The following is a 24,748-nucleotide window of genomic DNA, read 5'->3' as shown; positions in this document are numbered from 1 at the left end:
AGAGCTCATGAGGAGCAAAGATTTTAAAACGGACGCCGAAGTTGCCTGCTTTCTTCTCGGCAGGTAATTCAGCCTACTTGTGTAAATTTTTATAGTTAAAGTTTTATAGTTGCTTGTCTAACGTTAACCATAGCATGGTTGTGCATAACGCCAGAACGACCTCTAGTATAACTTGCGTTACTTTTCCTCACGTCAATGGTGAAAAAGTATTGTTTACCTTAAATCTGTGCTGCGATGGATCACAGGTGATGAATAGCTTTAAAGGCGCAATTGGACGAAGTCGAACTGGAAGCCATGTTAATCTTGGAATAATACGGCCACCGTAGGAGTTAAAACGCCTTCGAAATTGAAAGGAACAGAAACTAATATTCACTGGGTAGTCAGTGATGGGGCTAGATGGGGGAAATTATCACACAGTGTAGCTTTAAGTAATATATGAATAGTTATTAATGAAATGTGTCATAATGTATTAATTCCTTAATAACATATTTTATTAACTAATAGTGTAAATTAATGCGTTAATTACCACAATGGGTTGAAGTCGTGTACTTTTATTACATGACTTTAATTATTAGCTAATGATTTGCAAATGTATCGTTATGTTATGACTTTTGTTGAGGCACATGACTATTAAGTAATTGTTAAGTAATATGCCATTTTGGTTTTGACATCCACACAAAGCGGATTTTAATTCGGATTTTAATTAATTCCAACCATCTGCAACCAATATTTCACTGAGTCCGATGAACCTTGTTGTTCATGGTACAGGAATATGTCAGGTTAAGCTTGAGGTCGTGGGACACTGTGAACTCTGCTATTTCATAACACTTTGTCTAGACTGGACAAAGACAATAGAACACCCATTATAGTCAGTGATACTACACACTGGATGTGGGGCGACGCTACACAACAAAACTACACAACAAAATCGTCATTTTTGCGTCATCTGAGGATTTCCAGACAAAAAATACATAAATCTCTCGTCTCAGGGGGATATGAGGGTGGAAAGCACAGTAAATCGAAAATACTACAGGTTTTCTACTAATACAAAGCTTAATGCTAAATCCTGAAGTATCCCTTTAAGACCTGTTTTTTGTTGCTCAATGGCGCAGTCTATTTCAGTTACCTCAAAATAGTAATGGCACCTGAACACGCCTCGTTTTCAGATCAGCATGCCCATGGGTGCAAATACATTTGCTATTTCAACAATGTGAAAATGATAACTGCGTTGGGCTGAAACTAGCTAAGAACACTTGCGTCACGCCTGGCGCCACATTGTGCCGGATGTACGATATAGGGCCTATTAAGGATAAGGATAAACTTTATTTGTCCCCGAAAGGAAATTTGTCCCGGGCAAAGTGCTGCAGTACAACACACAACACAATACACAACACAACAATATATACACAGCACACCAATGTATATATATATATATAAAAAAACAAAAAAAACAAGATATGTAAAATACTTAACGCTAATTCTAATGTGTTATAGGTGCATTGCTCCGGGTCATATTTAGCAGTTTTACCGAGGCAGAACAAATGAAAGCTTCAGTCTATTATTCTTACATATTGGCATTCTCAGTCTATTTCCCGATGGCAGCGGCTGGTATTCACTAAAAAGAGGATGTTCAGAGTCAGTACTAATACTCATTGCTCTCCTCATCATTGCCTCTCCGTATAGAGTCTGTATGGGTCCATATTGTTTTAATCCTATGACTTTCATGACTGTTTTGTGTATATGGATCAATTTGCTTTTCAATTGAACAGACAAATTTCCAAACCAGACTATAATTCCATAACGAATAAGACTTTCAAGTGTGGCTCGGTAAAACACAAGTAAAATGTCACTGCCCACCCCATACAGTCTTAGTCTTCTTAAAAAGTAAAGCCTCTGTTGTAGTCGTGTGCACAGACTGTCAATGTGTGTCTTCCAACAAAGAACATTGTCCTTATAAAACCCCAGGTATCTATAAGATGTAACTTGCTGTATCACTGTGTCTTTAATGATCACAGACTTATGTTCAGATACACTTCTTGGGTCAAGGACCATTTCTTGTGTTTTTTGTACATTTAACACAAGACAGTTCTTGTCACACCACTGAATGAATCGATCTATTTCACTATGGTAGGATGATAGGTCCATATCCTTGTGTAAGAGACTCAGAATGACAGTATCATCAGCATATTTTATAATACTATTATTCTTATGTGTGCTCCTGCAATCATTTGTATACAAAGCAAAAAGCAGGTGATGACACACAACCTTGTGGCACTCCAGTGTTACTGTATCTCACTTCAGAAAGTATTTCATTGACTCTGACCTGCTGAGTTCTGTTACTTAAAAAAGAATAAAACCATTTAATTAAAAAAGCATTGACACCCATGCCGTACAGCTTCTCCAAAAGCAGATGTGTCTGCACAGTATTAAATGCTGAGCTAAAATCAACGAATAAAATACGAGCATCTTCTTCTTCTACGCCTTATCAGCACTCAGCTGGTGAGTCCGACGTGGGCTCCAATACGTTCACCTAGTTCTCTCCAAATATTTCTGTCCCGTGCCACAATTGAGGCTTGGTGTAAACTCATACTTGTCCGATATTCGTTCGATCTTATCCATGTGGCCTTCGGTTTTCCTTGTTTTCTTTTACCATCCATTCAAAATATGAGCATATGCTTTAGTATTTTCAAGATGCTTAGACACAAGATGAACAATGCTAAGAACAGCATCCTCAGTACTTCTGTTCTGCTTATAGGCAAACTGACAGGTGTCCAATTGTGACTTTACTTCTTTTTCCAGCAATGAAGTTACGATTTTTTCAAAACACTTCATGACATTTGAAGTTAAAGCGACAGGGCGAAGATCATTATTTGTTCTAGCACCAGGTTTTTTAGGAATTGGTATTATGTACGACTTTTTCCACAATGCTGGTACAGTATGGTATCCAGAGATCGCTGAAATAAGGGACACCATGATATTGCAAGCTCCTCAGCACAGTTTTTTAGCCTTGTTAGTGTCCAAGCACTTAAAAAGGTGCTGCACATCATGTGGGTTTACTTCTACCCCAGGGGTCTCTTTATTAGCAAACACTGATTGCAATATGCTATGATCTTCGTCTAGGCCTAACTCAGTTTGCACCTCAAATCTCAAATAAAAATCGTTTAGTTCATTTGCTCTCTGTAAAGTATCTAATGTTGTAATATGTTTCTTAAAAGGATTCATATTAGTTACTAATTTCATTGTTTCCCAAAATGTTCTTGTGTTAGAAGTATAAAAACTATATTCCATAGCTTGCCTGTGCTGATCCTTTGCTTTTTTCAACTGGTATTTTAATTCTTTCTGTGCCACTAATAGTCCTAACTTATCCCTGTTCCTAAATGTCAGCTTTTTTTTATTGATGCACTCTTTGATGTCATATATTCAGTCATTGTGTCAGTGGCCTCATCAAGCTCTAATTGGTAAAATATGGACCAATCTGTGCACAAAAAAACAACCCTTGAGTGTTTCCATGGAATCCTCTGTCCATATATGAACCGTTTTGGTTTATGTGACTTAAAAACTGAAGAAGGAATCAAATGTACAACATTATGATCCGAATTACACAGAGGGGGCCTTGACTACATATGCATTTTTAACATTACCATAACATTTATCCAAGATTTTCGTTTTCCTGGTGTCGCAGTGCACATATTGTTCAAAACCCGCTAACACAGATTCTACTTTACAATTATTAAAATCGCCCAAAAAGAAAATTGGGGCTCCAGGTGAGCGCTGAAGCTGCTCATGTGCACACTTTACCTGCGTTGCCCTTAGGCGGAATGTACACCGCACATATGATGACACAACCGAATTCTCTCGGCAAATAATGTGGTCTAAGTGACAAACAGAGCAATTCGATATCAGGGGTGCACATCTTGGATCTTACTGTGTGTTGTTTACACCATCTGTCACATATGTACATACAAACTCCTCCTCCTTTCTTTTATTTTAATTGACTATTATATTTGCAGATAATGCTTCAGAGGGCGAAAAGCGCTATTGCCTCCCTTGAGCCCAGTCAAATTTAAATAACTTGAAAATGAGCCGGGATTTATTGACCGCTTAATTTTTTCATTATGACTTAAGGGCTTCAAAAAGTTCATAAAGAGATTGTAAAATTAATCTGTATATTGAGTATACTGTATACTGTATATTGAGTATACTGTATGTCTGTATACTGTAATTGAGCGGTTTTGTGACGGAATGCGAAGGGGCAAGAATCCAATTGTAGCATAGTTCATTACAAACACAAAGATAATCCAGTATTGAAATGAAAAATTTAATTCAGAAAAGAAACAAGAACAAAAATCCAAGACTGGGACCACGACAACTTCACGCAAACATGCAACGAATACAACTGTCAAAAGACAACTGAAACACAAGGGTATATACACAGGGGCAAACAAGCTAAACATAATAATAATAATAATACATTTTATTTATAATGCGCTTTTCTTATACCCAAAGCGCTACAAAAATACAGAATAAATACATAAAAAATACATTAAAAAAGAAAACAACAAGAAGTATAGTAGAATATACATCAAGTGTCACCAATTAAGTCACAGACATCTTAAAAAGATGGGTTTTTAACTGTTTCTTAAAACTTGTTAGTGTTGGTGCATTCCTAACAGTTAGAGGAAGAGCATTCCACAACCTGGGGGCGGACACAGAGAACGCTCTTTCACCCATAGTTTTCAGTCTGCAAGAAGGCTGTTTAAGTAGAAAAGAGTTAGCAGAACGGAGAGATCGAGAAGGCATATATAACGTAATTAAATCACATATATATGTTGGTGCAATTCCATGTACAGCTTTATATGTTAGTATAAGAGTTTTAAAATCAATACGGTCATGAACCGGAAGCCAATGCAGGTTCCTAAGCACCCCCGAGATATGCTGACGAAAAGGAGTATGTGTAAGTACACGAGCAGCTGAATTTTGTATATGTTGCAGACGCTTAATAGATTTTGCTGGTAGCCCAAGATAAAGGGCATTACAATAATCAAGCCTGGAGGTCACAAGTGCATGGACAAGCCTTTCTGCGTCAGGTAATGAAAGAAAGGACCTGATCCTAGCAATATTCCTCAGATGGAAAAATGCAGATTTTGAAATGCTCTTGATATGTGCTTCAAGTGTCAAGTGAGAATCCAATATTACTCCAAGGTTGCGTACTTGTGGTGATGCAGACAGTACATTATTTTCAATTTCCAAATTAAAATTTTTAGCATTACAGGTAGCTGCAGGGGTACCAACTAAGAGAACCTCAGACTTTGTACCATTCAATTTAAGAAAATTTTGGTACATCCATAATTTAATTTCCTGGAGACAGTCAGAAAGGGTTGCTGATACACCTGTCATAAAATTTTAGTTTTATTGTGATGATTTCAGCCTGTGTTCCCCTGTCTTGTTCCTGGACTTTTATGTTATTCCTGTCTTGCTCCATGTTTTGTAGCCTTTTGTAGTTTTTCTTGTTGATTAGTTCCTTATTGTTCCCAGGTGTGTCTTATTTGCCAATCTCCCCTTAAGTGTATATATACCCAAGTGTTTCATTCTTGGCTTGTCGTTTGTTGTCTTTGGATGTTGTGTGAAGCTGTTGCGTTCCTGCTCTTTTATTATGGACCCTGACCCTCTAGTTGGATTATCTTTGTTTTCATTTTCAATAAATACTGCTGCAACTGGATTCACACCTCTCTTCGTCCCTGCTTACACGTTACATTTATAATATCTGTTAATGTTTAATAGTAATAGGGTTGCCTATTATCCATGTTGTGTTGTGATGTGCATAGGCCTATGTAGGTAGGTCCAAAGTCAGAATTTTGACTATACATTCAGAAACTAATAATGAATTCAGTTTTGTGTATTGAAAAAGACTTGGATTTAACCAAATCATAAGACGGATTTTTCGGTGTGATTTCTATCGTTCGTTCAAATTCGTGTCGTACCGTCCACTAGATGGCAACACGAATGGACTGATCTATGTTGGTCCATTCCTGGGGAAGATGTTTTTAATCTTAGTTGATGCCCATTCTAAGTGGATAGCCTAGAGGCATATCCAGTAAATCCGTATCCGTTGCTAACACAATGCTAAAATCATAAATCAGATGTAGGCTATGTACAATAACATTACGAATCGTAATTACATTACCAATTCAACATGGTTTCCCACTGTAAAATGATCTGGGCTTATTTATTTATTTATGAAATTCCTTTCATCCAAACGGCATGAGACATGAGACATGTCTGATGCATGACAAAGGCAGACAAAGGCATGAGGCATGAGACTTTGTGACTTTTCCTACTCTTGCTATACTTCATACTTCTGTGCAATAAAATTGCTTTAAAAAATATTATAATATTAATTTGGTAATAAACCCAAAGGCAAAACACGCGATAAGTGACCATTCACGATGAGCGCTGCTCTTATGATCTTAACGCCGACTTCTCTGATTGGATCCCACTTCAGAAAAAAAACAACGTGTTTTTATTATTATTTTAACAACTTCGAAAACACAATGGCAGATTTTAAACGAACACATACATGTATACATTATTGCAAAAGTATTATTGTATTAAAGGCTCATTTAGTAGGGACTTTTATTATGAAACCGTAGTCATGGTAATATGCCGTTAGTGAGCATTGCACAGTAGCAGAGCCCGTCTACGGAGAGCCTGCCCACTCCCTATTAAGTCCTATTGTACCGAATTTTGGTTGTAGTTCCACCAGAGATCCACAGGGGGCGATCGCCCATGAGTGCAAAATGAATGGGAGTCTATGGGGCTAGACGGCTAAATGTGTCTCTTTCATCCGATTGCCGTTGAGAAATCTCAGATTTGATTCTAGGTTTTGCAAGTTCAACATGGGTTATAGGTCGAAAGTTGAATGAACGAGTACTTATGTCCTTTCGATTTCTTACAAGTTGAGTTGTTGTTGCCCATAACACGCTAGCATTCTGCTAATGAACGCTGATTGGTCAGTGAAGGACTGATTACGACCAGAGATACCGCTTGATGGCATCGTGGCATCCGAAGCGGGACCAGAAACAAACAAAACAAAAACTCTTCTAGCACGTGTGTTTACCTGTGTCAGCTGTGTTGTCGATGCCTTGAGTGAAAAGAAAGTGCAGAGCGCGAACGCACCAGAGTGACTGAAGGATTGCCGTAAAGCAGTATCTCTGGTCGTACGATGTGTATGACGTCATTGACACTTTAAAAGACTTTTTAAAGCAAATAAGTGACTCAAAAAAATCTAACACCCAGCAATGTGTAATTTTTTTGCATCTCCTTTCGAATACAACATTCAAATTACTAGACAAACAATTATATCCTGAGAAAAGTGGATTTTGATGTGTATAGCGCCATAGACCTCCATTCATTCTGCACTCGTCCTGTGAGCGCCCTCATATGGAATCAGAGTGGAACTGCAATCAGTTCAGAAGCCGGAAGTGTACTGAAAGTGAAACTTCTCGCCTTATTAGACATTCTCTGACAGTAGTTAGTTGAGCTTCCGCTATCTGCTGTGTCTGTGTGATCTGTTCGAGCTGTCAGCTGTAAAGTTGTTGATTCCTGTCTACAGTGATTGCTGCAGATGGAATATCACAATGTTAGTCACTGACCTCAAAGTAAGACAATTTTATTATATCTGTGTTAAACGTGATCTGAATGATCTGAACGAAATGAATGTTCTGCTAGTTAACTGGAGATGTTTTATTTATTTGTGTAAGGGACATGTGAATGTTGTAGTTATTTCACAAGTTTTGACGCGTATCTTCTTGCCTTGTGTTCACACTCGAAATCCATATAATTCGTTCATCACTGTTTATTCTTCCAAACCAACAAAGAATCACGTTTCATACAGCATAATCATCGTGTGCAGCGATGTCTTCTCAACAACTTGTTTGTAGAGATACTATACTTACAAGGCAATTTATGCTATAATAAACGGTCAAAAACTTTGTGTTCTCCCAACGAGCATCTGCACTTATTGCATGAGCTTCAAACCTTTTTTACATGTGCTACAAAATGGACGTTACTGAACATGCGCAGTAAGAACAAATATAAAGTAAAGAAGTATATTCAACAGGAAATGACTAATTAACAAATAATAATTGTATCAATTTTACATAATAAAAATATGAAAATATAAATTTTGAAATATGAAATATGGCTCTTACATTTCCGGCCCCTAATTGACAGGCAGGCAGACTGACAATTACCTTTTCAACAAAAACAATGGAGCCATACTGAAATAATATTTACATTATACATCACTTTAGAAACTTTAAGTGCCCATTATCAATTTTGAACTGTCCATTTCTTTGTGTGGCATAGAAACAGTCCTTGATATTGAAGAGTATTTAACAGTCCATTTCACAGATAAGGCACAACTTATCAACAGGCCTTTCCAATGTATTGGTCTTAGTTTTAACCAACACACGTCTTACCAGTCCTTTGTTATCTGGAAATACTTTCATGATTCTACCAAAGACCCATGAATTTCTTGGTGAAGAGTCATCTATTATCAGGACGACATCGCCAACTGCAAGATTTTTCTTTACTTGATTCCATTTTTGACGCTCTTGGAGTAAGGGCAAATATTCACGCACCCATCGCTTCCAGAATAGGTCAGCAAGATACTGAATTTGCTTCCACTTGCGCCGTGCATATACATCTTGTTTTTGGAAAAGTCCAGGCGGTAAGGCTGGTTTTCTTTTCATTAATAACAGGTGATTAGGTGTCAAGGGTTCAAGATCTGTTGGATCATCGGTTGTAATGGTAAGTGGTCTGTCATTTATTATTGCTTCCACTTCACACAGGAATGTATGCAAGCTCTCATCATTAAGTGTTTGTTCTTTCAGCACAGATCTCAGGATTTTTCTAACAGACCTTATCTGTCTTTCCCATACTCCACCGAAATGAGATCCAGAAGGTGGGTTGAATATCCATTGTATTCCTTTCTGCATGAGAGTGCTTTCGATTTTTGATTGGTTCCATTGTTGAATGGCCTTACGCAGTTCAGTCTCAGCACCAATGAAATTAGTACCGTTGTCACTTCTCATGATTGACACCTGCCCTCTCCTGCACACAAAGCGTCGGATGGCATTTAAACACGAGTCTGTGTCCAGCGTATGTGCAACTTCAATATGCACAGCTCTTGTTGTTAAGCAGGTAAACAATACGCCATATCTTTTAACATTACTTCTACCTTGTCTGACTTCAAACGGTCCAAAGTAGTCTACCCCAACATTGGTGAAGGGTGGTTGATCTGGCATTATTCTGTCGTGTGGCAGCTCTGACATCTTCTGCTCTACAGCCTTTGCTCTAATCTTTCTACATGTCACACATCTGGAGAGAAACTTCCTGACAATGGAGTTTGCAGAAGGAAGCCAGAACTTTTGTCGCAACTTTGAAAGCATATAGTTCCTTCCACAATGTCCAATTCTCTCATGAATGTCTCTTAAGATTAAAGTTGTGACATGAGAATATTTGGGTATAATGATAGGATGCTTCACATGCTCAGGCATTGCAGATCTACCAAGACGACCTCCAACTCTTAGCAATTCATCCTGAAGTATTGGATCCAGTTTAGAAAGGCAACTGTTCTTTTTAACAGATGGATTACCCTTTTGCAATGAAGAAATTTCTTCTTTGAATACTTGACTTTGACTGAATTTGATGATTTCATTTTCAGCCCTTGTTAAGTCTTGCATTGTTAGAGCTTTGCAGTTTTCTGCTGTGGATTTTGTCTCACAACTCTGAACTTCTTTGTCTTTGGCTGTTTTGCTGCGCTGTATAATTATCTCCTTAAAACGAAGGATCCATGCCACAGCTCTCTTTAATTTGTACCAATCAGAGTAATAATTGATCAAATTGTTCACAGCATCTGTGCCATCCACTGCACACACAAGGTTCACTGAAGCTAAGTGTTTAACCTCACTGTCATCCATTTTTGTTGATAAGTCATGATTTGTTTCAGGCCACTTATTCTCTGGTTCTTTGAGAAAAGAAGGACAGTGGATCCAACTCATGTTTTTCATGAACTTTTCACAAGTAAGTCCCCTGGATGCACAATCAGCCGGGTTCATTGAGGTGTTGACGTACCTCCACTGCTGTGGTTTGGTCGACTCCCTTATAACGGCAATCCTGTTGGCCACAAACGTTTTGAAACGCAGACCTTCATTGTCAATATATCTCAAAACAGTGGTACTATCAGTCCAAAATACAGATTCAAGCAATTCCAGTTCCAGTTCATCTTTCAGCATTTTGTCTGTGTTAACAGCAACAACTGCAGCAGTCAACTCCATACGTGGAATGGTGGTCTGCTTCAACGGTGCCACACGTGACTTCCCCATCATGAAGGCACAATGTGCGAGTCCATCAGTGTTTAACAGTCTGAGGTATGACACAACTCCATATCCCACTTCGCTAGCATCTGAGAAGTGATGTAGTTGTGCGGAAGTTGAAACTCCAAAGTCAACAGGTTTTATACATCTTGGCACACTGAAGTCAGTCAATTGATTTAGCCCTCGTAACCAGGCAATCCACTTTTCTGCACACTGTTCTGGTATGTTGTCGTCCCATGCAAGCTTTTCTTTGCACAACTGCTGCATTAGAATCTTTGATGGCAATATGACAGGTGCGAGAAAACCCAATGGGTCATAGATGGAGCTTGTGACTGACAGGATTCCTCTTCTTGTTACAGGTCTTTCTTTCAAACTGATTTTGAATTTGAACACATCTGAATTGACACACCATAACACCCCTAATGCTCTCTCAGCAGGAAGTGCATCCCGGCTCAAATCCAAGTCTCTTACATCTTCAACTCTCTCACCTTCAGGAACAGAGGCTAACAATGCACGACTGTTGCTTGCCCATTTTGTAAGATGAAATCCTCCGCTCGTACAAAGTTTTGTGAGATCATTGTACAAGGCAATTGCTTCAACATGACTTGAAACAGACTTTAAGCAGTCGTCTACATAAAAGTTCTTAAGAACTGTGTGAACTGCTTCAACAGATGATTTGCTGCGATTTTCTTCTGCTGTCTTCCTAAGAGCGAAATTAGCTACACTTGGAGATGATTTTGCTCCAAAGAGATGGACAACCATCTTGTACTCTTCCAAGGTTTGATCTACATTTCCATCTGGCCACCATAAGAAGCGGAGCATGTCACTGTCTTTTTCAGGAACTCTCACCTGGTAATACATAGCTTCGACATCTGCCATCATGGCAACTGACTCTTGTCTGAAGCGGGTGAGCACTCCAATGAGTGAATTTGTCATGTCTGGACCCTGTAATAGCTCACTATTTAAAGACACTCCCTGGAAACTTGCAGCACAGTCAAACACCACCCTCAGCTTCTTCTTCTGAGGATGGTACACCCCATGGTGAGGTATATACCAGACTTGACCATCTTGACGACTTAAGTGTGATGAAGGCACCTTGACTGCGTAACCTTTGCTCAGCATGCCATTCATGAAGTTTTTGTACTCTTCATGAAAGGAGTGATTTTTTTGGAGTTTCCTTTTGAGATTTAGCACTCGCTGGACAGCTGCACTTCGATTGTTAGGCATTTGGACAACCGTTTTCTTGATTGGAAGGTCAATGTAATAGTGACCATTAGAAAATTGCACTGAATTAGATACAGACTCCACAAACTGGTGATCTATCTGTGATAATTCGGTTTTGTCATCGCAATTTCTTTCGGGAAAATCATGATTGTACTGTTGTATCAGCATTTGTTCCACACTCTCCAGGGAAATTCTGTTGACTGTAACGCTTGTTTGTGCACAGTCATGCAGGCTGTCTTCAGGTTCTCTAAGAGGTCCATTCAAAATCCATCCAAGGGCAGTCTTTACTGCATATGGCCCATTGTGCTTACTATTTATTACTCTCCATGGTTCCAGAAGCTTGAACTCCTTGTTCCCTATGAGGATCTCCACTCCAGCATCAATGTGAGGCAACTTCACTTCACTGAGGTACGGCCATTTGTCAACTTCGTGTTGTTGTGGAACGTTTTCCATTGAAACTGGTATGCTCTTTTGTGTAAACACTTTGGAAAGTTCAATGAAGTTGTTCTCTTCCAATCCACTCACTTCCAAGTCAGTGAGCATGTAACTTTCCACTCGTTTGCTTGAGTTCATGGTGCTTAGCATCATGTCAATCTTTCTGCCTTGGACATTCAACTGTCTTGCTAGTGCCTCAGTACAAAAGGTGGCAGAGCTGCCTGGGTCCACAAAGGCATACACTTCCACGCACTTGTCACTTTTTTTTGACTTTATCTTGACAGGTACTATTGCAAGAACACAGTCGTCTCCGGCCCCAGTGCAGGCACTTGTCTCGTGACTCATTGTGGTGGGTAAAGTGGTAACTTCAGTTTTATCAACTTTTACCATTTCCTTCTCAGGAATCTTGTCTTGTGTGGTTAAATGTAACATACTAGGATGTCTCTTTGAGCACAGCTGACATGTGCTTCTTCTGTTACAATCTTTGCTTAAGTGTCCTTTGACTAAGCATCCAAAACAAAATCCATTCTTTCTTAAAAAGTCAAATTTGTCTTTATATGGCTTAGCACCAAACTGATAACATTGCTCCAATGTATGGCTTTTCTCACAGAATGCACAAGGTTTAGTGAAAGCACTGATAACTGGTGCACTGTTGCTTTTCATCATTGTCAAGTCTTTTTGGGCTTCGCCAACCTGTTTTAAGTCAGTTGCAAAACTACTACTTCCTTTTCCTTCTCTTTTCAGCTTAGCTCCTTGAAAAGACTTGTTGGTGTGTTTTTTATCACCTGCCAAAGCATCCAGATCTCCAAATAGTGGGTTTGATATTACCTTTGCTTGACGATCAACAAACTCAACCAACTGAGTGAACTTGGCTCTTCTTCTATTGTGCTCCTCATACTCGTAAGCATGGGCTCTCCATCTTTCACGCAACTTGTAGGGCAATTTTGAGATAATAATCCTCATGTTGGTAGGATTATCCAACTCATCCATGTATTCAATGTCCTCCATTACATTGCGACAAGTAACCAGGAACAATGAAAATGCACTTAAAGATTTTCCATCCTCTGACTTTATTTCAGGCCATTTAAATGCCTTTTGCATTAAGGCTGTCGCAATTTTCAACTCATTTCCAAACTTCTCATGCAAGAGTCTCATTGCTTCTGCATAACCACGATCATTTGGCATGTGCTGGCAGCTTTTGACAATGTCTCTGGGCTCACCTCTAGTGTACTGCTCCAGAAAGTACAACTTGTCAGCATTACTGTCAACTCTGGAGTCAACAGCATGTTCAAACGCCTTCATAAAAGATCTGAACTCAAGTGGATCTCCATGAAACAAAGTAACCTCACGTTGAGGTAAACAAGACATTTGTTGGTTCTTCACAAGCATTGCTGTGATGTCTGTCTGGCGTTGCATCACTCTTTGAAATTCTGATGTATCAGTGTTACCGCACAATGTTTCATTGACTGGTGTTGACCATTCCTTTGCAGTGTTTGTTTTCTTAGGTCTGACACTTGCAGGTATACTTGAGTGAACTGCTTCAGGACGTGATAGCATTTTTCCACCCCTTGATCTTACACTATATTCATCATATTCATAATGCTCCTGTTTTGGAATGACTACATCGGCTGCTTGGATGGCCACATTTTGATCTGCATACTGTAGTTGTTCTTCACAATCTTTATACACTTTAATTTTAGCATTAGACATTGCAAGAGCCGTTTCTATTTCCAACTTTTCCATTTCAGCCTTTAACTTTGCTTCTTTCATTTCCAACTCCTGTCTTTCTTTTAGAGCGGCTGCTTTAGCCAACAAAGCTGCTCTGTTAGCTTGTTCCTTAAGACGAGCTGATGATGCTGTTGATATGGATGATTTTTTGGAAACAGATGCTGTTCCACTTCCTGACTTATTAGACGTGACCGTCCTGGATGACACCATTGACACACTGTCCATTGGTGAGACTTCATTATCACAGATTTGAGACATCTTAATGCACTGTTTAGTTTCCTCAATCCATGACTTCGCTTTCTCCATGAACCTTTTGCAGCATAGTAATTTAGGCTGAAACCAGAAATCCTGATCAGCATCATGCTCTTCATCTTTCAAATACAGCAACACTGTTGCATTACTTTCAATAAATTCTTCAAACATCCGTTTGTAGAGTTTAAACTGCTTGTTTTCAACATCATTCAAGTTGGAAATGTTCTCCATAAGCAATTCAATCTCATTTGATTTTGCAGTTAATTGTCTCAACTTGCCTCGTCTGGCGTTTATCTGGTTGTGAAGCTTCTCTTCCAAACCCTTGTCCGTTAACGCCCTCTTGCGTTCAGATCGCGTAACAACATCTTCGTCGTCGTCGTCTTTTTTGTCCGCCATTTGTAACACTTCAAGACGTGCAATTTTACTTACAATCAAAGTTACACAACTAACACTTCTTGCAAGCGATAATATGATCGATCTTCATTCATTCATAAATCCAATGTCCTGCACAGCACTATTTGGCCACAACAAGCGAAGCGAGTCTTTCTGACGTCTCAAGCACGGTCTTCCATTAACGTGCAATGACGTGCGCACTTGTAAACACACTTAAATAACGGAGAAAGTTTTTGACTTACAAGTAAGGGACATGTGAATGTTGTAGTTATTTCACAAGTTTTGACGCGTATCTTCTTGCCTTGTGTTCACACTCGAAATCCATATAATTCGTTCATCACTGTTTATTCTTCCAAACCAACAAAGAATCACGTTTCATACAGCATAATCATCGTGTGCAGCGATGTCTTCTCAACAACTTGTTTGTAGAGATACTATACTTACAAGGCAATTTATGCTATAATAAACGGTCAAAAACTTTGTGTTCTCCCAACGAGCATCTGCACTTATTGCATGAGCTTCAAACCTTTTTTACATGTGCTACAAAATGGACGTTACTGAACATGCGCAGTAAGAACAAATATAAAGTAAAGAAGTATATTCAACAGGAAATGACTAATTAACAAATAATAATTGTATCAATTTTACATAATAAAAATATGAAAATATAAATTTTGAAATATGAAATATGGCTCTTACAATTTGTATTGGTACATTCGTGCCGCGAGATGTTTCAAAAGTGGTGGGGACAATATCGACATCAGCAAAAATTGGTGGGGATCCACCCACCCGTCCCACCCGCAAATTACGCCTATGCTGACTAAAGACTTTCAAGCTGCCTTGGGTGTTCAACCTTATGATACTGATGTTGTGTCAATGGATGCTGATATTAAAATGCCAGAATCACTCAGTACGTCGACAACACTTAATCAATTCCAGCTGTAGATAACTGGGAGCCTGAGAGTTCGAAATCTGGATGTCAAAGAAATCAATTGCCAGATTCACCCAATGCTCAAAGAATGCCTGAATTGACTCAAACTACAGATAGAAAGGAGCCTGAGAGTGCACCCTCTGGCTGTCTACGACGCTCAGTAAGAGAGAGGAAACCACAGCATATCTTAAAGACTTTGTGACATAAGAAATAGTGTCATCAAAAAGAACTTTAGAACCTATAGAATTATGAATGTTGCGAATTGTATGATGTTAAAAAAGAAAAGAAAAAAAGAATAAAAACAAGAAAATCACCACTGTAAAATTGTCCTAGAAGATTTTGTGTCTTGGGGAAGGATTGCCTATGAGTTAAATGTTAGGGGAAATGTTGTATGTTAAGGGTGGTGTTTGGTTTGTCCAGTAGGGGGCGGTGGCGCACTGTGTTTGTGGGCTGTGGCAGTGTTAAACCCAGAGAAGAGACGAGTCCTATTAAAAAGAGACCATCCAGAAGTTTTTCCTTGGTATCTACGATACAACAGTAATAATGACTTAACATCTCATAATAATGAAAACTTTCTTGTAATAATGAGAAAGTTTTTCGTATAATTATGACTTAACATCTCATAATAATGAGAAACTTTATTTAAAGTTTATAAATAATGAGAAATTAAATAAACAAATAAACAAATTGTTAATTAAATAAACAAAATTATGAGATGTTAAGTAATAATTATGAGAAATTCTCTAAGAACGTAGAGAGTTATACAGGCATCTAGTGCTAACACCATGAAATGACGTTTTATTAGAGTTTTTGGCGCTAATAATGTAATTTGTCAAAAATTGGATTTAAAAGGCCTACACTATATTAATCTAAAATACTGCATTAATTGAAAAAATATTTTAAAAAAATAAGAAAACTTTTTTTTAATTAATTTCAATGGCAAAAATTAACCATATTATTGTATAAATATTAATAAATACCATCAAATCCTCTCAAAATGCAAAAGAAAAAATATTATTGAACAAAAATATATTACATTGGTTTTACTAGGGTGGAGGAAGTTCCATTTTCAGGTGACCAGCCTTTATTATTATTATTGCAGAGATGGGGTTTGGGGCTGGGTCCGTGAGATTGTTTCTGGGGATTCACTTTTTATTTTGCCTACCTTTTGTCTTCTGCATTCTCCTTACCATTGTCTCCTGTTCTTCCCTCAGACTCGTCCCCCAGAAACAGTCCCACGGACCCAGCCAGCCCCAAACCCAATCTCTTAAAAATTAATAAAGGCTGCACTGTTAAATGTCGCTGTAGATTTAGCAGCACAGTACTGTAATAACCTACAGTACAATACTGCATTTCTATATTACAGTAAAGTACCGTAATTTGCATTGTATTGTGGGTAATTTTGTTTGGGCGGGAACATTTTACAGTAAATTTTAGTGTTGCTGTAACCTAGCTGTAACCTGGCTGTAAAATGCCTGGCAAAAATACAGGGTTGCTGTAAACAGAGAGCGCGCGCGCGCCGCCCGACTGACGTCAGAGCACAACTGCAGCAGGCAGACGCAGATCACTCGCTGGAGCTCACTCTGCGGATATCTGGAAATTTGGTAAGTTAATTTTGAATTTTATAATAAGGTTTTAGGATTTTACACTATAGTGTACAAATGACAGTGGAAGTTTAGCCAGCGACGGTTGCAAAAACACCGTTAGTTAGAGCTGCTCTTTCACCCCGATGCTTGTCACGACATTTTCAAATCTAACTCGAGATTTGAACATTGAATAAACATTACCTTACGGTTTATTTCGACCAAAACAGACTTGGTGATTGTTTGAAAGGTGGAAGGACAAATCGAGGTGGTTATTAACGTTAAATGTGTTATACGATGGTCTGCGAGATAAAATTACTGCATTTGACATTGTACGTTTGAAGGATCTTATGATAACTAAAATGTCTGTTATCTGATCGTTTCCATAACATCCGAGCCCGTCAGTGGTAAAAACAAGCACTTATAATAGACATAACGTTATTTTGCTCAAACTGCTATATTTGCAGTCCGTTTCTCGGATGGCGAACTTGATGATGTAATGATTTTACGAACTTTTATGATAAATACTGGACCAAATTTAATTAGTCGTTTAGAAACAAAAACACATGAAAACACGTGTTAAAAATACTGCACTTTCCTTTGCAACGCAAGATGGGTGATTTGGTCTAAGAGAGATTGGCAATTGGTACCAGTTTAGCCTTTTATTTCATTTCTATTTAGGCGGGATACCCAGTTCTGTAGCATTGTGATTTGTAATGACAAATAATGATTACTATAATAATTAAAAATATGAATAAAGTGTGTAAATTGTTTAAAAAAAACTATCAGAGTTAATAATGATCTATTAGGCAACAAAGACAAGTAAAATGCATGCCAAAAAAGCAAGTTAGAATATTTAGAGAGGTCAAGTGAAGCTTAAAGTGAACGTGAAGCTTATTTTTATTAACCTAGATGTATTGTAATGTAAAGCAGATGTATGAAATATATGTCCTCAACAAGAAACATAACAGTTAACTGAATAATATGTATTTTGATTTCTTACAGCTCTACAGTGTGGGCCAATTTTATTTGCAGCCTGGAAAGGAGTTTTCTGTAAGTATTAGCCATGTTAATACAATGTTTTAAACTTAAAGTTTAAAAATCTAAAGGTTACATTTTTTTTAAATTTTTTTTATTGGCTGTTTTTTTTTTTTTTTTTTTTTTTTACAGAATTTTCTTTTACAATTTATCTCTTTCACTGTCTGCTCATCTTTATTGGTGCTGTGGATAACAGGTTTTGTCATACGTGTTTTTGTGTGTCATGTCTTTTTCAGTTTTGGTCACCGCCAGGTTCCAGTACCACCTCAGCTACAGCTGCAAGTCATGCAGTTTCTCAACCTCTCACACCGACTTTTTGGGACTTTGGCTTATTCACCATATCCCCCAGAGTTAGATAAGTGAAGTCCATATTTACCCTTTTCATCTCCGTGCGTGCTGTAACTCTGTCTGATGCACCCACCGCTAGCCTAGCTTAGCACAAAGACTGGAGGTAAACGGCTCCAGCTAGCATACTGCTCCCAATAAGTGACAAAATAACGCCATCATTTTCCTATTTACATGTTGTGATTTGTATAGTCACAGTGTGTACAAATAACAAGGTCACATGAGACACAACCATCTTCTAACCGTACACATACTGGGAACTATATTCTCAGAAGGCGAAGCACTACTACATGGGCGGAGTGATTAGTGCAACACTCTGAGCGAACTCTGCTCCTCACCTGAGCAGCTTCTCAGGTGCTGCGAGCAAATCACTCCGCAGAAGTAGCAGTGCTTCGCCTTCTGAGAATATAGTTCCCAGTATGTATACGGTTAGAAGATGGTTGTGTCTCATGTGACCTTGTTATTTGTACATGCTGTGACTTTACAAATCATAACATGTAAATAGGAAAATGTTGGCGTTATTTTGTCACTTATTGAGCAGTATGCTAGCTGGAGCCACTTACCTCCAGTCTTTGTGCTAAGCTAGGCTAGCGGTGGGTGCGTCAGACAGAGTTACAGCACGCACAGAGATGAAAAGGGTATGTATGGACTTATCTAACTCTGGGGGATACGGTGAATAAGCCAAAGTCCCAAAAAGTCGGCATGTTCCTTTAACTATCCCTTTAAAAGCTGTTTACCTGTAAAGTGCTGGTGTACTGGACATGCAGTGTTCCTAAATGAAATGTTTTTTTCACAAATACACAATAGTGTAATTGATTAATAAAAAATGTTTTTGACAAAACATTGTTTGGATTGATTGATTTGCAGTTATTCTGAAGTTGCCGTATAATATTATTACCTGTAAATGTATATACTGTAATAACTACATATTATATAAATATAATAAAATCATTATTAGTAATTTGAAAATTATAATATTTAGCAATAATGTGTCAATATAGATATTACAGTACAATACTGTATAATTAATTACAGCAGAAGCAGAAACATTACAAAAATACAGTAAAGTGCTGTTTTGTAGTTTACAGTACTGATCTTGTGTACTGTAAAGTAAATTCCAGTACAGTTACTGTAAATCAAAATACAGTAACTTGCTGGCAACCTTGCTGCCAGTACTGTACTGTAAAAATACAAGAAAATTGTTAACAGTGTGGTTTCTAAAGTACTTCTTCCTGCCTCTACGTATTAATGCTCATGGGTAGCCTAAATGGGTCCCATTCAGACTTTAACATCAAGTATTTTACTGTTATGTGTCAACAAGATTCAACAAGACTGTTGTGGTATTTATGCAAATTAGCACATTCGTAATTAGATTATGCACTGTTTGTCCATGTTAACAAACAGTTTCAAAAAAACTTGTAATACATTTTTTGTTTGTCTTGATGTAAGTAATCAACTCAGTAATTTTCATGGTGATTTCTAAAGGTTAAAATTTGTACCCTATTTAAGTAATAAAAATAATGAATAGGCTATATTTGGGTCTTTTTCGAAACTTTCCCCTAATGGGGTTCTTCGGGACTCAGGACATATTGAGGATACAAAATTAGTTGAGTTTGCTTCTGTTGAAATTTGTTCAACCTTTTTTTCATAAAATGACTGGACTAAAACAGTTTAGATGTTTTTCGGTTGGTTCTATGGTGTAACCGACTAAAAATTCGGGCACAACAGGGCTGAAAACATTCAATGGTCAAAGGAATTTTTTCCTCTTGTAAAACAAGTAACTATCAAAAAACCACCACTACTTCCTTGAGAAAATGAAACTGATGAGAAAATGAAACTTATGAGAAAATGAAACTTATGATTCTGTTCAAGGTTGCATCATGTCCCTCACAGTGTGTAGGTGTTATACTACTGAACTGCAGCTATTGTAATACTTTATTGTTTAAGCTTGTGTCCTGGCTTCACAATAACTTCCAATCCTCCTCACTGAATGGTAATCCCTAAAGACTTTTTATTTAAATGGAAATTTTCTTCTGCAGAAAAAAAGAAGATACTTCTGTGTTCTACAGAAGAAAGAAATTCATACAGGTTTTGAATGAAATGAGGATGAGTAAATTATGACAGAATTTCCATGTCTGGGTCAACCATCACTTTAAGAAGGTTGGTTTAAGTAGACCTATACATTTCTTACAATTCTTAAACTTTCCTTTATCTTTAATTGGCAAGTACATTATGTAAGAATAAGTTTCTGTTTCAAGAAATGTTTACCTGTGTTAAGGTTAATGTTTCGTTTTCTCATGAGGATCCTCCCCTTTTGATTAACTATAAAATGGCACTGAAACAGACACATTATTTCATTCTCCTCCTGATCGAATATGGATCTGCAAATCTCAGTTTTTCTCTGTTCATTGCTGTAGAACTCTGATGTGACATTTTATGAAATAAAATACTACATCACCATTTTCCTGCAGTCATATTTAATAAAGCATGTCATGCTGTAAATAATTCTGATAAAACCGCAATAATAAAAATATCTTATTTCTTAAAGGGGTATATCATCAGTTATATCATCAGTCAATCAGCCCATTTCATATATTGAATAATTTCTATTTACAAGTGTATGTAAATGAGATCCTGTATCTTCAGAATCTTATGGTGTTAAATTACTATTTTATTGGCAAGGAGGACTCTTTTTCTCAGTTTGCAGTTAATGGGGGTCCTGATAAATCATTTCCTGTTAAACTAAAATTATTTTGTATGGTAATGCTTTTATTGATGTTATCTGGGAATGTTCAGCCAAATCCTGGGGCTACTACATCTATTCTTTGTTTGCCCACTCCCTCAGATTTTAAAAGTAGAACAGGTCTTGGGTTTATACATTTAAATGTTAGGAGTTTAGTTCCTAAATTGGATACGATTAAGATTTGGGTGAATGAGACAAATGCTGACATAGTTGTTCTTACTGAAACCTGGCTTAAAAAATCTATAACTGACGATTTGATTTTTATTTGAGAGATGAAAATATTTTTTCACAGTGTGTGTGTATATATATATTCCTCAAGCTTGAGAATGTGATCAAAATGATGAAACTCACTCTGATGTGTTTATTAAAGATTCAGTTTTTGTCTTTCACAATGTCTCAGGTCTAGTTTATAATTTCAGAGAAAATGAAACTGTTGATTATGATTCTGTTTAAGGTTGCACAGGTGTACAACACAAGGGGTGTGTACTGTAGGTGTTATACTACTGAACTGCAGCTATTGTAATACTTTGTTGTTTAAGCTTGTGTCCTGGCTTCTCAATAACTTCCCATCCTCCTCACTGAATGGTAATCCCTAAAGCCTTTTTATTTCAATTGAATTTTTCTTCTGCAGAAAAAAAGAAGATACTTCTTTGTTCTACAGAAGAAAGAAATTCATACAGGTTTTGAATGACATGAGGATGAGTAAATTATGACAGAATTTCCATGTTTGGGTCAACCATCACTTTAAAAAGGTTGGTTCAAGTAGACCTATACATTTCTTACAATTCTTAAACTTTCCTTTATCTTTAATTGGCAAGTACATTGTGTAAGATTAAGTTTCTGTTTCAAGAAATGTCTACCTGTGTTAAGGTTAATGTTTCGTTTTCTCATGAAGATCCTCCCCTTTTGATAAACTATAAAATGACACTGAAACAGACACATTATTTCATTCACCTCCTGATCGAATATGGATCTGCAAATCTCAGTTTTTCTTTTGTTCATTCTCTTCACTGCAGGTACGAAGACAAATAATGTTTGTGATGTTACTGGGTACAAATACAGATCATTGATGTCTCTTTCTCTCTGTTTTATTCCTAAAGGACATTCTCTCAGCTGTTATCAATGCATGAGTCCGACGGGTTCTTGTGCAGGACAAACGGTTAAAACATGTCCAAGTGGATATTCTCAGTGTGAGAGTGCAACAATAATAGCACAAGCTGGTAAGTCCAATAGGATTGAAATGTACAGTTATTTGACTGATAGAGACTGTGTTAATTTACTGGTGCTGCAACAGAACAGCTACTCCTTTTTCTGGCGCAGAATATTCAACATATATTTCTGATATTTCATTTATGATTTTGTATTTAAAAAATGGTTTGAAATGAGAAAAATGCTCAATTTTGACATTTATAAATACATTTACCATTAAACTAATGTGCAGTTGAACTGGTCTTTCCTGTATCATTCATATTTTAGGTGACATTACTTCTAAAGTGAAGGCTAAAGATTGTGCAGTTGACTGTCAAAGTGGGTCCATGAGTTTCGGCATTGTAAAGATGACGACTTCCTGCTGTAACACAAACCAGTGTAACGTCCAAGATGCTCCAGGTATTGTACTTCACTGATCATACAAATATCTTCTTTAAAGTCAACATTCAATTTACTTCCATATGAGATTCAGTCAGAAAATAAAAAGCATGGTGTGGATCATCTGTGATGAACTGATTGAATGGAGCTGCAAAAAGAGTGTTGTTTCATTAGATATTTTGTACAGAAAATAAAATAAAAGGATACATGTTTTCCTCCTGTAGAACCCTCTAACATCCCCAATGGAAGGAAATGTTTCTCTTGTGATGGACAGAGCTGCTCAAACACAGTGGACTGTTCAGGGACTGAAGATCGCTGCATTAAAGCAACAGGTGAGGATCTGGAAATGGAAACAAATTAAAGTCATTATCTTTTAAACTGTCTTAGGTTTAAACATTTGATAAAGATCACATGTTCTCCAGCTTAGACTGAATCAACCATTGTTTTCTTTCTTTTCATCAGGGACTTTTGGAGGTCAGTCATTGGTTGTAAAAGGCTGTGCATCTAAATCTATTTGTGACGCCACATCAGTCAGTAGTGTTGAGGGCATCTCATGTTGTGAGGGGAACCTGTGTAACGGGGCTCAGAGTGTCACCCAGAGCTTCCTGTTCCTCTGCTGTTCTCTGCTCTCCTACTTCATGATGCACTGAATACAGCAGATCTTCACATTCTGCAGTGTGACACGCTGTACTGAATATAGTATTTTTTTGTACTACCATTGGTGTTCTGATGTGATTTTTTTTTTTGCTGTAGAACTCTGATGTGACATTTTATGAAATAAAATACTACATCACCCTTTTCCTGCAGTCATATTTAATAAAGCATGTCATACTGTAAATAATTCTGATAAAACCGCAATAATTAAAATATCTTATTTCTTTAAGGGGTAGTTCATAACATGAAAATCATTTACTCCCCCTGGTGTTGTTCTAATGCAGTATGCCCTTCTTTCTTTTTCGGACCACAAAAGGAGACATAAAAAAAATGTCCAGCATCAAGCTTTTAAAAAAGATGCAGAGAATGATCCCGACATGTGTCATATATTCCAACTCTTCTGGGGGTATATGATGGGTTTGGTGAAAAACAAACCGAAATGAATGTATTATTTAATGAAAATCCTGACCTTGGCCGTTGGTCTTCTGTCCACGGCGCACATTCATGACATTCTATTAGTGCCGCATTTCATTTTGACTCGAGAAATCAAGATTAATAAAAGCTCGACATGAAATACAATGGTTTTAACATACTGTGACTCACTATGTCATGGGCATGACAAACTAAGGGGGCTTTCACACTCGGCACGTTTGCTGCGGTCCGAGTCTGAGCGCGATTGTTCCCGGTGCCCCCCAACAGTTTAGGGATATCAACATTCTAGCATGTAGAGACACTGTATCAGCTCTTATGATTATGAAGACTGGAAAAGCTAGTAGTCATCAAGAAATATTATATGAAATCTTGTTTATAAATTCAAGGGTACAAGGGAAAAATATTACATACATGTGGATACCAGCACATGTGGGCATACAGGGAAATGAGAAAGTTGATAGATTGGCAAAAAAGGCAACAAAAAAAAGAGCATGTTGACATTGAAATTAAATGGTCAAAATCAGAATAAGGGAAGAGTCTAGTGTGGAAAAAGGTAATGGAAATATGGCAACATCAACAATGGGATCATAAAAGTAAAGAAAGACATCTATACATGATTCAAAATAAAGTAGCCGTTATAAGAGAGATGACAAATAGAAGGAAAGAACAAGTTGTAGTAACAAAACTTAGGATTGGGCATTGTAAGTTAAATGGAACTCTTTGTGTGTTAGGAAAACATCCCACAGGTCAATGCGATGAATGTCAAGAGGAGGAATGTCACATTTTTATGTTACACAGGAAATTTACTAGCCTGACGTCGTCATACTCAGATTCTAGTCAGAATATGAGTCTGATACTGCTCCATTGGGCTGTGATTATGGGGTGTAGGAAAGAAAATGCCTCTGCACTCAATTGGATAGACCTACAACCAATCAGAGCAATGGAGTAAGTGACGCATGTTCTTCATTCATCTTTCCGATCGACAAATACCGTGATCGCGGTTCTCTGGTCCTCTTTTAAAATT

The 24,748-nt window shown here is 37.6% G+C and overlaps 1 protein-coding gene across 2 annotated transcripts; it reads left to right on the top strand.

Moving 5' to 3' along the window:
- Positions 1-7,512: 7,512 nt before the first annotated feature.
- On the top strand, positions 7,513-23,436 carry LOC311097373 (urokinase plasminogen activator surface receptor-like). 2 transcript variants are annotated; one of them, XM_084136992.1, is made up of 5 exons: positions 7,513-7,658; positions 22,152-22,271; positions 22,528-22,659; positions 22,863-22,970; positions 23,101-23,436. In XM_084136992.1, exons 2-5 carry the CDS (start codon positions 22,178-22,180, stop codon positions 23,286-23,288), a joined length of 522 nt encoding a protein of 173 aa, XP_083993118.1. In that variant the 5' UTR covers positions 7,513-7,658; positions 22,152-22,177; the 3' UTR covers positions 23,289-23,436. The 2 variants fall into 2 exon arrangements, with proteins under 2 accessions (XP_083993118.1, XP_083993117.1); XM_084136991.1 differs by lacking the exon at positions 7,513-7,658 and adding an exon at positions 21,975-22,067.
- Positions 23,437-24,748: the final 1,312 nt, after the last annotated feature.

Source organism: Abramis brama (genome assembly GCF_963993115.1).
Source record: "Abramis brama genome assembly, chromosome: 15".
NCBI classification, from domain to species: Eukaryota; Metazoa; Chordata; class Actinopteri; order Cypriniformes; family Leuciscidae; genus Abramis; species Abramis brama.
The sequence above is the reverse complement of the archived record's forward strand: the minus strand, read 5'-3'. Positions and strand labels throughout refer to the sequence as shown.